The 16,186-nt window shown below is 39.6% G+C and overlaps 1 protein-coding gene across 3 annotated transcripts in view; it reads left to right on the forward strand.

Annotated features, from left to right (window-relative positions):
• mib2 (MIB E3 ubiquitin protein ligase 2) overlaps positions 1 to 15,166 on the forward strand; it is a 91,277-nt gene extending 76,111 nt beyond the window's left edge. For all 3 annotated transcript variants that reach the window (XM_041799452.1, XM_041799453.1, XM_041799450.1), the window contains exons 14-19: positions 2,672 to 2,798; positions 3,403 to 3,663; positions 7,943 to 8,121; positions 8,196 to 8,389; positions 8,882 to 8,947; positions 10,681 to 15,166. In XM_041799452.1, the coding sequence (XP_041655386.1) occupies positions 2,672 to 2,798; positions 3,403 to 3,663; positions 7,943 to 8,121; positions 8,196 to 8,389; positions 8,882 to 8,947; positions 10,681 to 10,922 (1,069 nt within the window). In that variant the 3' untranslated portion in view covers positions 10,923 to 15,166. The remainder of the gene's footprint in view (positions 1 to 2,671; positions 2,799 to 3,402; positions 3,664 to 7,942; positions 8,122 to 8,195; positions 8,390 to 8,881; positions 8,948 to 10,680) is intronic.
• Positions 15,167 to 16,186: the final 1,020 nt, after the last annotated feature.

Below are 16,186 nucleotides of genomic sequence, written 5' to 3' on the forward strand. Positions count from 1 at the left end.
GCTAACAGAGCTACATGAGCTACTCTTGACACATTAGATACCTCCTGCAAGCAGACTGTTTACTCGACTTTATTAAATGTTTTTTAACCAGGTTTTGCGAGTCAAGTTTTGACCTTTAACTTTTGGTATCCTACCCATTACTTTAACCTTTACCCTAACCCTAAATGGAACCTTCATTCAATTTTATTTTGAAATTATTAGCATGTAAATCCATTCTAAAACAAACAGCATCACAGATGGAGGATCTGTGAGAGTGGTAGTCAGAGAAGTACAGTTTGCTGCCAGACTGTCTTGAATAAGAGAGTCATTGTGTACATGCACTCCTAATTACTACTGGGTGTCTAACAGTGTTAAACAGTGTATTTCATACAGTGTAGGATCATACATCTTTGTATGATGTAATTACCATATCAAGACACTGCTCTGAATTACTTCACAATATAAATGAGGGCTTAGAGAATAGAGTTGAGATGGAAATTAACTGATTATTACACATAAGTTAAAATTATGAGTTGCAAGTTATTTCTCTGTCTAAAACTGCCGATACTGAAATGTATTGTTTTGTAACACTCCTTTTACTCCATTAGTTGTACACTGTTTCAGCTTTCTGCCTGATTCTCTGTCCTTGTTGCAGAGCTTTGTATTTCCACCTTCTTGTTTCTTCTGTTGTATAAATAAGATGCTTTATTTCTAAAGATAGACGGCAAATATTTCACGTGTCTAAAAAAAAAAACCCTCAACTTTCAACATTAGCAACCCCAGTGTTCCCCAGCAGTGAGATCCAGCAGAGCTAACATCAGGCCCAAAGTCCACCATTGAAAGGTTGGGTCATGTGGTAGTACAGCCTCCATGGTGGCATGCCAGCTTCCTGGGTGCTCACTAAGGCTGTCGGCTTCAATTTCACACGTCATAAAGCAGGCTCAGCTCTAGAGCAGAGGACAACTCGACGGTGCAGCCCAGCCTTACACTGCAGCACCGGCCTGACTTTATGAAACACAAAAGAAGGTCTCATAGTTTCACTTGACCGAATGTGGCCTCATCATTTGAAGAAACTCACCCTCCACCCTTTATTAACCCTCACATTAGAGATAACTAACATTAATTTAAGAGAAGGAAGCCAAAAAGGATAGCTGAAGATTTTGACCTTGAAAAGTATGAGTAGACACTGTCCTCTGTGTGAGGCATTTTGTATATTGTGATTTTCAGTGCTGTCTTAGCTGAGTTTTATGGTGAGCTTCAATGTTGAAAGGAATCAAATATTATTTTAGCCTCCAAGCAACAATTGACCTGTAACATTTGAGGTAGGTGAGAATGAAAGAAACATCAGGAGGTCGCTCGGCTGTATTTAGTGAGAACTGGCCGCCTGTGGTGCCTCAGTGTTTTCTTGTTAGATCAGCTTGTTAGCAGCTCTACAGCAGCTGCGTCTCATGCCAAGTCCACTGTGGCAAAGGATAATATGAGCTTTGGAGGTTTATGCTTTGTGCATGTTACAAAGTCTGCAATGGGTTCGTTGTGAATGCAATGTGGCTTTGTCTGATGAGGTTTGCGTGCATAATGCAAAGATTAAATCAAGATAAGGGGATGAAAATGGACTTTGCAATCTATACTAGAACGATTTTTATGGAGCAGTCATTAGGGGGGCTCAATTATAATGGAAATAACAACCAGGACTGTTTTTATTTTTGTCAAGATCACACTGATTCTATAAAAAACTCTGTGTGTGAATTTCTAATGGTTATATAAATTTGTTGTTGTCTCAAGTATAGCCACAACAAATTCTGCAAGTCATTTGGAATAGTTTCAGGTCCAGAGTGGCTCCATGTGACTGAGGCATTTTTCCTGTTTTTATGAACCAACAGCTGCCTTTCTACCATTCTTTACAGCCCCACACTAACCAGAGTATGTGACATTTTCTCCCTCTGCTCCCCACAAAGGCAACACAGCATACAGCACAGTGATCTATTAATCTGGATTGTCTTGTTTTCATGATCATGGGGAGCCAGAATTATAAGTGAAAGTTAAACATGATCAATCAACCAGCACTAGCACATACAAAGGTTCTGATTGGGTCATTAAAAATGTTGGTAAAGGTTAGCATCTTTGGTATACCTGAATCAAAAGAAAAAAACCCTGGTGCATTTAAAATCATGTTTTTCTGATAATTGTTAAATGCAGCGTGGCCCAGCTTTCTTGGATTACAGTAGTTCTAGCATGTCTGCAGAGGTAATCCACTCTAATGTCTCATAATATTACGCAGTCTTTTAGGGAATTATTTATTTGAGAAAGCAGCTTTCTAAATACCTTTGTCCTGCCAGATTAGCATCAAATTCACATACAAAGACTGTATTTTCATTCCACACCAAAAAAGTCTAATCTAAGCCTAATTTCCAGTCTTTACCCCTAATACAAGACACATTCTCTTAACAGGTCCAGATTTACATCTTGTTTCGGGGAGCAACAAATAAGTCCTGATTTTCTTGTGATCAAAAGCCACTGAAGGCTTCTACAGAACTGGTTTCTGTTATATTTGGCATCCTGATTTTAAAGCCAGACATAGTAACAAGGGATCTGGGGCAATTGTCATAGATACAAGTGTTCTTAATTTAAGCTTTAGCCAAGAGGAGCATCGTGTACTGTTCCTACTTGAGTCTTGTGTTTGTCCTGACGGCAGGGCCACAGAGAAGATTCTGGCCCGGGCAAGGCAGCTGGTGGATGTTAAGAAGGAGGATGGATTCTCCGCGCTGCATCTGGCCGCCCTCAACAACCACCGTGACGTCGCAGAGATCCTCATCAAGGAGGTGAGTTTGAGATGAGACCAATCACAGTCCTAAAAATCTGTTTTTATGGCTTCTTTATCTGCTTCTGCTTGGAAATGTTCAGATGACTACAGAATAAAACAACATGCAAGCACATTTTCATGTCGTTTATATGAAAATCTTCAGACTGCCTATAAAAACAGGTCTTTATTCAAACACTCCGTTTAAGACAGTAGAAAATTTTTCAAATGACACAAAAACACTATTGAATGCAAAAAAGTGGTATTTTAAAATACCATGAAAAGGATGTGATTAATCATGATTAACTGCAGAAATTCTGAGTTCATAACTGCGATTCAATTCTAGTCCCGAGATTGTCACTTTCCCGTAACTGTTATCAGCATAACAACAGTACACCTACTTATTAACTCTTTTATATATATATATATATATATATATTTATACATATCCTTATATTCAGCACTTCTAGGCACTGCAAACAACATTCAATATCAGCAACAAATCCCTCCTTAGCCTTCTGCTTTTAAGGAAATTTCCTGTTTGTTTAGCTGTAAATAGCACTTTAACAACTTCGTAGGGAATGTTTATGTCCTGCAAAGTAAAATAACCTTCCCCTCTCTCATAGGGACGCTGCGACATCAACATCCGAAACAACCGTAACCAAACGCCACTGCAGCTGGCCGTAACGCAGGGCCACACCGAGCTGGTGCAGCTTCTGGTGGCCGAGGGTGCCGATGTCAACATGGAGGACGAGGACGGTGACACGGCCATGCATGTGGCGCTCCTCCGCCCACAGCTGGCCAACGTTATGCTCAGCCCCGCCGTGGGAACCAGCAGCACGGAGGAGAGCAGTGAAGGCTGCTCCTCCACATCGCTCTACTGCAGGGTGAGAATCCATGAAGAGATGTTTATGATTCATTTAAAGTATTTCTGTTTTCTCTCAGAGGAGCAGTTTGTTAAATTCACTGGCCTGAGGGAAATGAAACAAATTAAAGGCTTAGTTTTTGCACTTTTTGATAAGGTAACATTAATGTTCTCCCATTTGTGTGTTTATGAGGAAAATAAACTTCATTTCTTATCTATTTTTACCAAACTCACTGGCAAGGTGGCTGCCATCAAATCCATGAACATGAAGAGTTCTCATATTTATAACTCAGGGTTCAAAGTGGTTGATGTTTTGCTGATTCTGCTGCCTTTTATCACTGTGGTAAGGTGTTGTAAGGGGATTGCAGCTGTTTAGTAATGCTTAAAGACTGAATTCTTGGTTTTGACCTGCTAAGCCAAAAAAGGGATAACACACATTTCTAAAGATGTAAACTTGGGACAAAATAAGTGTTGACGAGAGCTTGCCAGTGTGTGCACACAGGACAAAGGTTACAAAAAGGATTATCCACAATAAATAAGGGACTAGAGGATGGTAAACACTGGGAATGAATGAGGGGTAAACAGACTTCATAAGGTAACTCAGGACTACAGGGGGGTTAAAAGGATTAATGTAGTCTTAAGGAGGTAAAAACAGATTTATAGCGGGATAAACAAAGACTTTAGGGTTAGGCCGACTTAATATAAATGCAAGGAAGGAATGGTAAACAAAAACATGGGCAATAAACGTAAGGTTTACAGCCAGCAGGTTAATCTAGGATGAAGCAGCTGACTTCACAAGGTAAATGAAGAGTGAAAGGTAGGAGGAGGGGAAAAAAGTCTCTAGGTTAAGGGTTAACTGAGGAGAAAGTGTGTAAACAAGGATCAAGAGGGGTTAACCTAGGAGAAAGTTCTCCGATATAAATGCACTAAAGGGTTACTATGGCCGGCTGAAGCTGTTACCACCTTTACAGTGGGGCGTGTGTCCTGAAAAAAATAAAATGCGAGCATTAGAGTCTTAACTTTTAAGATTGATCCGACTTAAAATTTATTTAACTCTCTTGTTTCAAGAGGGAAAAAAATAACTGGCGAAAGGGAGGGGAAAAAAAGCAAATATTGAGAGACATTTTAACAGCAATCCTTTTCAGTTTTTCCTTAGGCAGGCTCCTTTTATAAACAAAAATCTTAATCTGAGTTCTAGAAAGTAAAAACTGAACAGCGGTGTAGAGAGAAAAACAATGTGAGAGGGAATTCTTATGTCAGCTATAGCCAATTTATCTCATTAAGGTTTCAAATTAAGTATTAGCACCAAACAAACATTTCAGTCCATGTGACAACCATGTGATGCAATGATATTCTCATGCCAACACTACACGCTCAGAAATGCCTTAAAAGATTCTGCAGGAAGAGAAAGTTAAGTTAGATCGTTAGTTACCACAGCTAATCAAATTACATTTTTTTTTAGTCTATTGCATGTCAAGAAAAATACTCCTAAGTCCATGTCAACAAAAAAACATTCTGATTTGGATATCAAATGGATGCAAAGCGATGTATTTTATGATCTTTTCATTGTTATTGTCTGAAACATGACTGAGAGATATTAGACATCTTCAAAGTGCTTAGTCTGTCAAAAATACTAACACTGTTATACAGTAAGACACATGCAGGAGTGCATGTAGAAAATTACTCACTGAAGTCTAACACCATGGCATAAATGCACGCAACATGAGCGAGCGTCGGCGACAATTTCAGCTAAAATACACAGATTCATATTGTAGTTTCCTGACCGCACACGTGAAGCAGCATGATGCAGCACGCTGTTGTCCCTCCTCGTCCTGTTCTTCTTTTCCTCTCTGTCACTCACAATGAGCAAGCCAAGAAACAAGGAAATGGGTATATAACAAGGCATAATGAATGAATGAATGCATGGAATATTTCCTTGCTTTCACTTTCCTCACCCTGCAGGGTTTGTTGATTGTTTTACAAAGTGGATATAGCTGTGCATTAACAATATCCATATCTTTGTTTAAAATGAATTGCGTTCTTACTTTTGTAATGACAGAGGCAAAACTATTCGGCTCAAAGCTGTCAAATTCGTGTCAATAGAAGGCACCACACAATCATTTACCACATGATCATTTATCACCTTTCAAAGCACTTGATGTTTTTGTTTTTTTTTTTCCCAAGGAGACACTGAAACTCATAGGGCAGAGAATTAAATATTTAACAGATCCAATGCAACGATGCAACGCTAAGTGATGCTGAGCAATGCGACCCGTTGTCTCACACTCGCCTGCTATTAGGACACAGTGTAACGGTCCTTAATTGATGTGACAGCATTTACACTTTTCATGAGTTTACATGTAGTTTCTTGCTCTTTGTATGTAACCCAGTGAGGTAAACAATTATGGATGCACAAAGGTATTGCTGTCATCAGGTATAAACATTTCAGCTGATATTTTGGCTATTAAAATCTGCCTATATCAGCTGTAAATATTGGTCATATGAACAAATAAGTTAGTGAAGTTTTAGACTGAACCAACAGACCTTCATCAGCTAAAGTCTATTTATTCATCATCATTCTTTACACTCTAAAATTTGTTTTAAGGACTGTAGTTTTAGGTCCAAACTGCATTTAAATATCTGTATCAATATCGGTTTTGGTGAAAATAAAATTTGTAAACGTTGACATATTGGATATCGGCATAAGTCCAGCAAGGTGCATCCCTATTAACAATTATAGTTATAAATCTTCTCTAGAAACACTGCTTTATTATGCTTTTACATTTTTGATTTTTACTGTTTCTAGCTAATCATTTTTCACTTCATGTTGAGATAAAATCAGCTTTTATTTTGAAAACAAAAAAGGGAACTTATGTTAGTTTATAAGTAATGACACTGGCTAAGCTATGCAATTAAAAAGTCAGAAAAAGTAGAAAAGTGAATAGAAATAGTTTAAGAACAGGCTGAAAGAGGGAAATGTTTGATATCACAAGGTGTCAGTTACTTTTGTCTGAGCTATCTGTGAGATTTTAAATTAAATGAGAAGTTCAAAGATGCAGAGGTGACGTATTTTCCATTACTGAGAGAGCAGGAGGATGCTAGACTGAGTGTAATCCAGCTGCTGCCCAGCTGTGGTAGCTGTGGTAACTCTGATCTGACAAAACAAGGCAAAACAGCACGTGATTAATGCAATTTTTAAACAACTTATACAGAATGTTAAACCTTTAGGATTTGCGATTAATGCATAAGTGCTGACAACCCTTGCATTTTCTGAATGGGTATATTTTAAATAGTGGAACGTTTTAGTCTGCACATGTATGCTCCTCTTCTCTAGAAATAGACAATAAATTGTTAGGTCTGCCAAAGGAGAGAAATTGTTAACTCTCGATTTAGCTTGTGTTGAATTGTGGATTTATTTGGGTAAAAAATGTCCACAACGAGTGAGAGAATATCGCGGATTAGATTCCAGCAGAAATCCACCAGGCCAAGTAAAGCTGAGCTGTGAAACCATACACGTGAAGTGAAAAGACTTTGTGTTTGTCAGAGCTGAGGAGCAATTACAGGGCCTTTTAAAAACTCTCTGGATTCATTCATCTCTATTTAGACACCTCTCACTTTCCACGCAATGATCTAACACATTGTTAACAAAAAGATGATGAAAGCAGCTTTTAACACGTGCTGAAAGTTGCCAGATTTTTTCAGTGTTAGCTGTTAAAAAGATCAGATTTATAATGTCACAGCATCTCTTGTAATCTTCATCGTGCTTTATGTAAAGTAACCAGCTCAGCCGTGCTAAAGAAACCTCCACTCTGAGCACTTTTATACGAGCACTTATATCAATGTTACATCAGACCGTGCCGGCATCATTGCACTGATGAAGAACGTCCTTTTCAGTCTACATGACCGCAAACACTGCAGCCTCTACTCAACATCCTGGACACCTGCCAAGCCAACACAACACAGAAACACACAAACACATGAGCACGCGCACATCCCCTGTAGGTGGCCAGACTTAAGTGCTCACGGCTGTTTTGTCCCCTGTCAGCAGATGAGTTATCGGGGGAGTTCTTCAATGCTGATTAGATTTAGGTTTATGTATCCGCCTGAGCTGGATTGTGTTGGTTTTAATTCACTTACCTTTTTGTTTTTTTTTTAATCAGTCATGTCCTTGGCTGCTAATTATTCTCACTTCTTATCTTTATTATGAGCGTTTGTAGATTAGAGTCTGCATCAGAATCCTGTTTGTTCTAACTGTATCTGCTTTCTTTTGTTTTTCCCTTGCATCATCCTCATGTTTACAGCTGAATGCTTCAGGTCTTCTGGGGAACACCGAGCTGAGTGTTGGTGCAGCGATTGCTTGTTTTCTAGCGCAGGAAGGAGCTGACATCAACTATGCCAACCACAAAGGCAAGAGTCCCCTGGACCTGGTGGCAGACAGCACTATGATGCAACTCATCAAGAGCTTCTCTGAGAAACACAGGTAGATGTCTGGAACAGCAGGGGTTAAATCCACACTCATTACTCACTTACTAAAAGCTGTATTTTATCTCTTAGGTTGCAGCGTCTCCAGGCCATCACATGTGGACAGGGTCTAAGCAGCGCAAGCCTACGGAGGGTCCACACTACACCTAACACAATGACAAACCTGGTTCTTCCCACACCGCCAGGGCCCAGTGAATGCCTCATCTGCTCAGAGCTGGCTCTGCTGGTTCTCTTCTGTCCCTGCCAGCACAGCGTGGCCTGTGAAGGTGGGTGGAGGCTGCAGTGTGTTGAGGACTTTGTGATGGCCTTCAAGTACAGAAGGGGGGGATTTCAGGTGTTCTCAAGTAGATACTTGCACTTAAAATCAAGAATTGTTGCCAAGCACTGTTCAAATGCATAAATTAGTGAATGTGTGAGTTATGAGTACACCTTGGCAGCTTATGTGTGGATTTCTTTTTCACTCTGTCTTTTAAAAACTTCAGGATCAGGGTTTTTGAGATCCTTTTTTTACTTGATATTTGTACTGGTGATGCAACAAAATTAGGTTTCAGTAACATTAAATGCTTCTGTATAAGCTAACTGTGCAGACTTCTTCTGATATGCACCTGTTTCTGTCCATCTAGAATGTCCTGATATATACTACGTTCCCAAAACTCCTTCACTTTCTTTGTTTTTATGTGAAACTTAAAAACTTGCACCGTAGTTGTGTTTTCACTTCATAAAATCCCTCTTTCTCCTTGTTGTCCTTGTCTTAACAGAGTGTGCCCATCGAATGAAGAAATGCATCAAATGCCAAGTCACAATCACCAAGAAAATTAGACAAGGTAAGAAAACATATTTTTGGCTGCAAGAAAATGCAGCAGTGAAAGAAGCATGCAATCAAAAATGGTTCCCATAGTGGGGGTTGAGGACCCCCAGGGTTGTCACAAGGGGGGGTTGCTTTCCAAAAAACAAAGAGAGATTTAATATAAGTGAAAATCATACATTTAAAATAAAAACATAGTTATCAGGTGAAATCTGTGCTTAAATGTGAGTAAAAAATATAAAAACAACTTAAGATGCAAGTTTTATACATTATGTTTTGTACAGTGTTGTGCACTTTAGCCTCCTCAAGGGAAGGTGGGGGTCCCCAATTTCTGACAATGTTATTTTTAAAGTTTTGGGAACCCCTGTCCTAAACCAATGTTTCTAAACTCTAATTTTAGTCAGTACTGATATTAATACCAGTATACACACACCTTTCTTTCATTCTTAAGAACACCAAGCCTCTTCTGTACTTGAATTGGCTTCTTGAGTCTTATTTTTTAAAGATATATTTGGGGCTTTTTAAGCTTTTATTGAAAGGGGAGGATCGTGGATAGAATCAGATACAGGGAAGAGACACACAGGAAATGGTGCCACAGGCCGAACTTGAACCTGGGCTTCCTGCGTACACATGGGGTCCACCATAAACCACGAGGCCAGTCTTAGTGTTTTACAGGCAGATGTAAAACAAACAACACCTGATTCTACTATAAATGCATCCTTTTAAATAAGACAGGTATACAGGTATATTATATGCAAAATGTATTTCTAGTAGTTAAAGTAAAACAAGATCCAAAAAATCTAAGATGGCAGAGTCTGTGGAGGGGACCCTCTCTATGTATGACTTAAAGGCTTATCCCAAGTCCGTGGTTCCCAGCCTTTTTCTGTCGAGCCCCCCCTTTGCAGGTAAAAATATTTTCAGGTCCCCCTTCCCTCCACCTCACATTTAACATGTAAGAACACTTCAGTGTACGACCAACACACCATCATTCAGATTTTAACAAACAAATTCCTTTTTTTCTTGAATTGACCACAACATAAAACCTCAATATTTTGAGTTTTAAAACTCTGTGAAGATAAAAATTCCTTGAAAATAAAAACTTAATGAGCATTTTTAAGATTTATACACCCAGTCCTGCAATAATTGCAGTGACGACTGTGAGCTTATTTGGTGCTACGGATCTTCTTGGGTCCTGGGTGCAGCTGTGAGACTGCCAATCTCTGTTCATTTTCAATGTCCAGCTTTGATTTGCTTTTTGTCTTAATTGAGGCAACAGCAGAAAAACCTATCTCACACTGGTAGTAGTGTGGCCAAGGCTCTTGAGCAGTGGATATTGTATTACTTTTCCACTCTAAATCCAGTTTTCCAGTCCAAATCCAAAATGCATTGCCACACCCCCCTGACATTACCCCTGCCCCTCTGGGGGAGCCTACAGCCCACTTAGAGAACCACTGTTCCAAGTTAGTTTAAGAGATAATTTCATATATTCAGGTAATTTAATACTTATATAGATGGGCCAATTTGTAAATGTAAATGTAAAATTTTGTTTTTATGAAGTTTGCTCTGCTAAATGCTACTGGGCTAGAAGTCTCACACTGCACTTTTAAACAATTTGAATGCACTGTCTAGCAGTCTGTAAGTTTTTAAGCAACATTATGTAAAGGACAAAGCAGTAGCAGCAGTTATTGACTGCTTTAAATCAGTTCTTTGTCACTCTAAACATCTTAAATGTCATTTCCACCTCTTCCACAGACCAAACAGAGGTGGACTGCAGCCCCGGCACTGAAAACTCGGAGCAGCACAACTTGCTGGAGCAGCTGCAGTCTCGCTACCGGCAGATGGAGGAGCGGATCACCTGCCCCATCTGCATCGACAACCACATCAAGCTGGTCTTCCAGTGCGGACACGCCTCCTGCATCGACTGCAGCGCCGCGCTCAAGACCTGCCCCATCTGCCGGCAGACCATCAGAGAGCGCATACAGCTATTCGTCTGAGCTCCTCTGTCCTCTCAGCTCTTAAACACCCAAAGAGGATGTCAGAGAGGGGGAACTGGGGAGAAGCAGGAGGGGCTACTGTTACATTTGAAGACCCAGTGACCTTTATCTGCCTGTCACACCCTCCTGCTCACTTGCCCCCCCCTCTCATAAATAAACTTTACCACATGACGCTGTGTTACATCTCTGAGAGTCCACTGTTACATTTTCACAAGTTTCCCTCTTAAACAGCACAGACAGATGACTTCTAAATTGATTTTCAGCGTCAGAACTGATGTCCCGCCAAGCCCAGATGAGGAGCAGACGAGAGGAAGTTTTGAGGCTAAGCTGCCACTTTGAAAACTGATCGGTAAGCCGGGAGAAAACGGTCCACCACTTCTTCTTTCCTTCACGCCCACTCAGCCTCCACCTCCTGTAATCTGTCCTCTCTTTGCTGCTTTAAGTGGATGTCTGTTACCCATCATCCTCTCTGGCTGTCTGGCCTCCTCTGTTTACACGGCTGCACAGAATCGGTCCCTGTCCTCTCGGCCTGTCCTGTGAATTATGTTTGCTCTCATTTGTACCAATCTCTTAATAATCAGTGTTAGTCTCTGCAGAGGGAGTTGGTATAACTAAAGGCTCTCTATATAGTCCCCAGCCACTCGCCTGTATGCAAGGGGATTTACACACTATATATGCATGAAGGTATGCATATTGTAAAGCTGAAATGACTGTGTCGTCATGGGTGGTTTGTCATTGTCAGTGTTTTATTTCTCTGGTTACATCTGTGATTTTATTGTACCCATAAGTACAGATTTTTATTTATGTGTGAAAGGTGGTGTTACCTAGTAATGTCCTTTTTTCAGTTGGTGTTTGCTTGGTTAAAATGTTTTTGTTTGTACTGAAATTCACCCCAAGCCTATGTCCTCTTCTCAGGGTATCAAATCATTGAAAGCACTTGTGATATCCATGAAAGGTTAATGACCAACCCCTCAGCAGCCATTGGTAGAAAAACGCAGCATATCAGAGTGGATAATGAGTCATTTTAGTGAAGCGTTACTCAAAGAAAAGTTCAAAACGGTATGCAGTCATTAAAATTAGCAGAGGTGGGCACATTTCATAAAAAAAATGACTTTGTTAACTGTTAAACCATTAAAAAGGATCTTAACTTTGATATCTGAAGTTTGCATTAACTTTTAGAGTTGTTGAAAGTCCAACAGTCCACCCCAGATTATTTACACAACTGTAGACATGTCATCCCATATATGACTAAAGATATGATTCTTTCAATTCCAACCATGCAAACTGTCCCAATATCCATCTAACACAGCAACCAAAATCTACTCATCCACCAACTAACAATTCATAGAGCCACTAAAATCACCTTTTGAAGCTTCACTGTACCCTACTAATCATCTATCCCAATAAAAACAGACCTGCTTCACCAGAAATGGTCCAAATCAAATAAAAGATTTAACCCAAACACATCACTTCCATAAATATCTTTTTCTTTTGAGTTATAAGAAAGCTGAGGTCATACTACATGTTTTTGTCTTTTATAATTGTCATGATCAGGCAATCACAGAGCCAGAATTTGTGCAGTGGCTTGACTGACATGCTTGACAGATGAACCATTACAACCAATGTAATGATGCTGAAAGGAAGCAGGGCTGAGCTAGGCTAAACCTGGAATCACGACTGCATTCAAACATACTTTATTCACTGTCCTATCCTGTATGTTTGTCTATCAAAACTTTACGTTAATTAATTTGATGGTAATGTTAACAGCTGTTAGTCATCTCACAGCACCAACTTCATCACTCTAACCTCACTTTCTATTTTTATTTGTCCTTTATTTTAGCAGGGAGAACCCGCTGAGACCAAGCTCTCTTTTCCAGGCATACCCTGCAGTAACACAGGAAATAAGAAAAAAACAGATAACATGGTTGAAATGATATCAGATACATTCATAAACACATTTCCATAAAGGAAAATCCATGCTCTAATCAATAAATCAAATTTTTAAGTTGTTGCACTTTCCCTATAGAGTCGAGACACAACCTCTAAAAATGTCATATGATACCAGAGAGGGCAAGCTAGTTATGTTTGGAAATTATTCCACATAATGGGTGCAATTTCCATTTGGTTTGTTTACATTTGTGACTGCACTCTGTGCTCCTTTTGGTCAGTGTCACTGAGGTCATGGAGCAAATCATAGAAGACAGGGCAAAATCACATATGCTAGACTTTGTGTTAGTAGATTTTGAGATGTCTCAGACATGTGCTTCGTTGTCATTCATCATATTTAAAATGCTACAGCAGATTAAACTGCTAATTTTTGGGAATGACAGGTCTTGAAACCATTTAAACTGTTGGGCAGTAACCATGCTACAAATCTAGTCTTACCTTGGTTTGAAAACTTTAATTATTTTCAAATATTATCTTTGCTACAGCCTAGCTGAGTTAAGTAACTCCATGCAGGTAAAGCAGCATTTCACAGTAAAAGCATCCTGGTAATTTGGCTGAAAGTTCAATAAGCTCTGAAGTACAGGAGGCTGCTTAGAAAGTCACATTAACGGACACTGAATTTAACTGAATTAAAAGGTTCTGATGTTTGTTTCTTGAAATTAACATCTACATTAAAAATGTATTAGAGAAAACTAAACACACATCTGCGGTGCACCAGCTATGTGTAAGCTCAAACGTACCCTAGTGTAAAAATTCAGCAATGACACAATTTAGCTAGTTTCAATGAAGGGTTTACTGCTGACTTTATGGCAAACTTAACATAATAATTCATGCATTTCTGGTGCAAGAGGCTACAGATAATTAATGATTAATGGATTAAAATGTGCCCAGCTCTGCAAATTAGCTGCAGAAAGAGTGGATTCAACATTCAAAAATATCATCCTCATTAGTGAAATGAATGTTTGCAGAGGAGTTTCTGCAACAAAAACTGACATTTTCCTCAAAAGCATCCCAGATTGACCAGTGAGCTCTTTTTTTCTGTTGGATTTTATACAGAGCTTTGTGTTGGTTTGCCTGTTTGTGTCTGAAGACCACCGTCTGTGGGGTGTAGAGACCATAACCAGCACTGGTTTAAAGGAGGATACCGTGTTTTGTGTTTGCTTCACCAGATGTATAATAAAATGTAGAATCAGAAGGGCAAAAACATGACGTAGTTGTGTTGCACCTCTAGTTCCACTCTCTCCTTGTGGAGTCATGTCTCTTTTCTCCTCTCTAGTTCTGGATTGTACATCATCTTCATCCTTTCTAATGTTTTGATGTGTTTTCTTGAAGGGCTTATGCATATAAGAAAAACTACTATTTTAATCTTTATTTAATTTTATTTTCTATGATAAACTTCCAGAGACAGGAGGATTTTTTTGTCTTTTTTTCGATCCCAACTTTTGGGAGAGCCAATGTTTAAGATGTACATTTGAATGTCGGGGAAAAAAATGTATCCTGTCTCACTCTGCCTTTTTTTAAAGATAAAGAGATGATAAAGGTTTGAGCTGGAGTGGCTGAGAGGTGTTTACCACGAGGTTTTCTTTGAGGAAAGAACTTTTACATCAGTGCCAAATCGCATGAGGATGTGCATGGGCATGCACGCCCGAATTTATCTACACACACTTAGCTCAGTCCCTCCAAGATGAAGCGAGGGTTCAGTTATTCCAGCAGTGTTAAGTCGACTAAAGCAAACATTCAAATTTAATTTAAATCAGAGGTGATCTCTCAGCACATCCTGCTTCTGGTGTTAGCAGTGAGGCTAATGGTGTTAGCATCCTAACTTTAGCGTAGTGCTCTGAACCTCATGTTCTCTGTGACGAGTGATGCTAGTCACTTTGAGAGTATTATCAGTCCCATATTGTTTGGAGCTTTTTACAGGTATATATATTTATATTTTATGAGACATTATTAATCTAGGGACACGTTTCTTACACAGATTCAAACATTTAAAGGATTGTGCGATGGTGTTCTGAGTTCCGATGGATTTTCAGGCAAAGGCAATAATGTTTTAGAAACATGAGGAAGATGTTTGAGTTCTTTCTTTTCTCCCTCTGAAGGAGGCGGCTGTGAGGGCGGGAAACAATTTATGTATAAAAACACTTTAAAAGCAGCAAATGTTACTCTTGGTGTTTGTACAGTTCAGCTCTTGGAGTTCTGATGTTGGCCTTACTGTCCATTCCTCCTCTGTTGATGTTTTTTCAGTTGTATTCTGTACAAAAATATTTTGCAATAAATATGGAACTGTTTTCTAAGGACTTGGTGGAGATGGATTGTTCCTTTTTAAAGTTTTGATGCTATTAATCTGTCTTTTCTTCATAAATATCCCACAGGAAAATTTGCCTAGGAGATGCATTGTTGCAAAACTGTCACTAGTCTGCCTGTACTTCAAGCTAGAAATGGGCGATAAGATGGTGGTACCATATCCCAGGTATTTATGAATAGCTGCAATATTGCTTTAATTACAGCCATTTTTTAAAGTGCTATGTGATGAGTTTATAAAAAATGTCTTGAGAATGTGTCTGTTTCTAGCAGCAGCACCGCTGTCTGTGATAAGATGATATAAAAATGATGACAGAACTCCTGTGAATGATGCCAGGCTAATTTGTCAAGCCAGGAATTAAAAGGGCTTCGTCTTAAATACTTGCATGTTATTGCATGTCTTAACATGTTAATTTCTCCTTCTGAAGGTAGTAAAGTGATGTGAAATGATCTGATGTGGAGGCAGGACACTGAGAAAGTCAACCAAGACATCTCTCTCCTCAGCTCTTCTTTGAGGACTCCAAGGTTTTGCTAGGCCAACTGAGATACATAATCCCTCCAGCGAGTCCTGGGTCTACCCTTGGGTCTCCTCTTATTGGGGTTGCCTTGAAGACCTCCACAGGGAGGCATCCAGGTGGCTTCCTAATCAGGTGCCTGAACCAACTGGGTCCTTTCAATGTGAAGGAGCAGTGACTTGACTTCGAGTTCCATGTGGATGTCTGAGCTCCTCACCCTATCTCTAGGGCGGAGCCCAGCCAACCTCCTGAGAAATCTCATTTCGACCACTTGACCTTGGGATCTCAACTCTTACCCAGAGTTCATGACCATAGATTAGGGTTGGGGCAAAGATCAACCAGTAAATTGAGAGCTTTTCCTTCTGGCTCAGCTCCCTCTGCAACACAATGGTCCATTACGTCTTCAGTCCTGCTGATGCTGCACCAATCCACCTTTTAATTTCATGGCCCATTCTACCCTTACCTATGAACAAAACCCTGAGATACTTCAACTTCTTCACT

The sequence above is a fragment of the Cheilinus undulatus genome, linkage group 11, assembly GCF_018320785.1.
Source record: "Cheilinus undulatus linkage group 11, ASM1832078v1, whole genome shotgun sequence".
Taxonomy (NCBI): domain Eukaryota; kingdom Metazoa; phylum Chordata; class Actinopteri; order Labriformes; family Labridae; genus Cheilinus; species Cheilinus undulatus.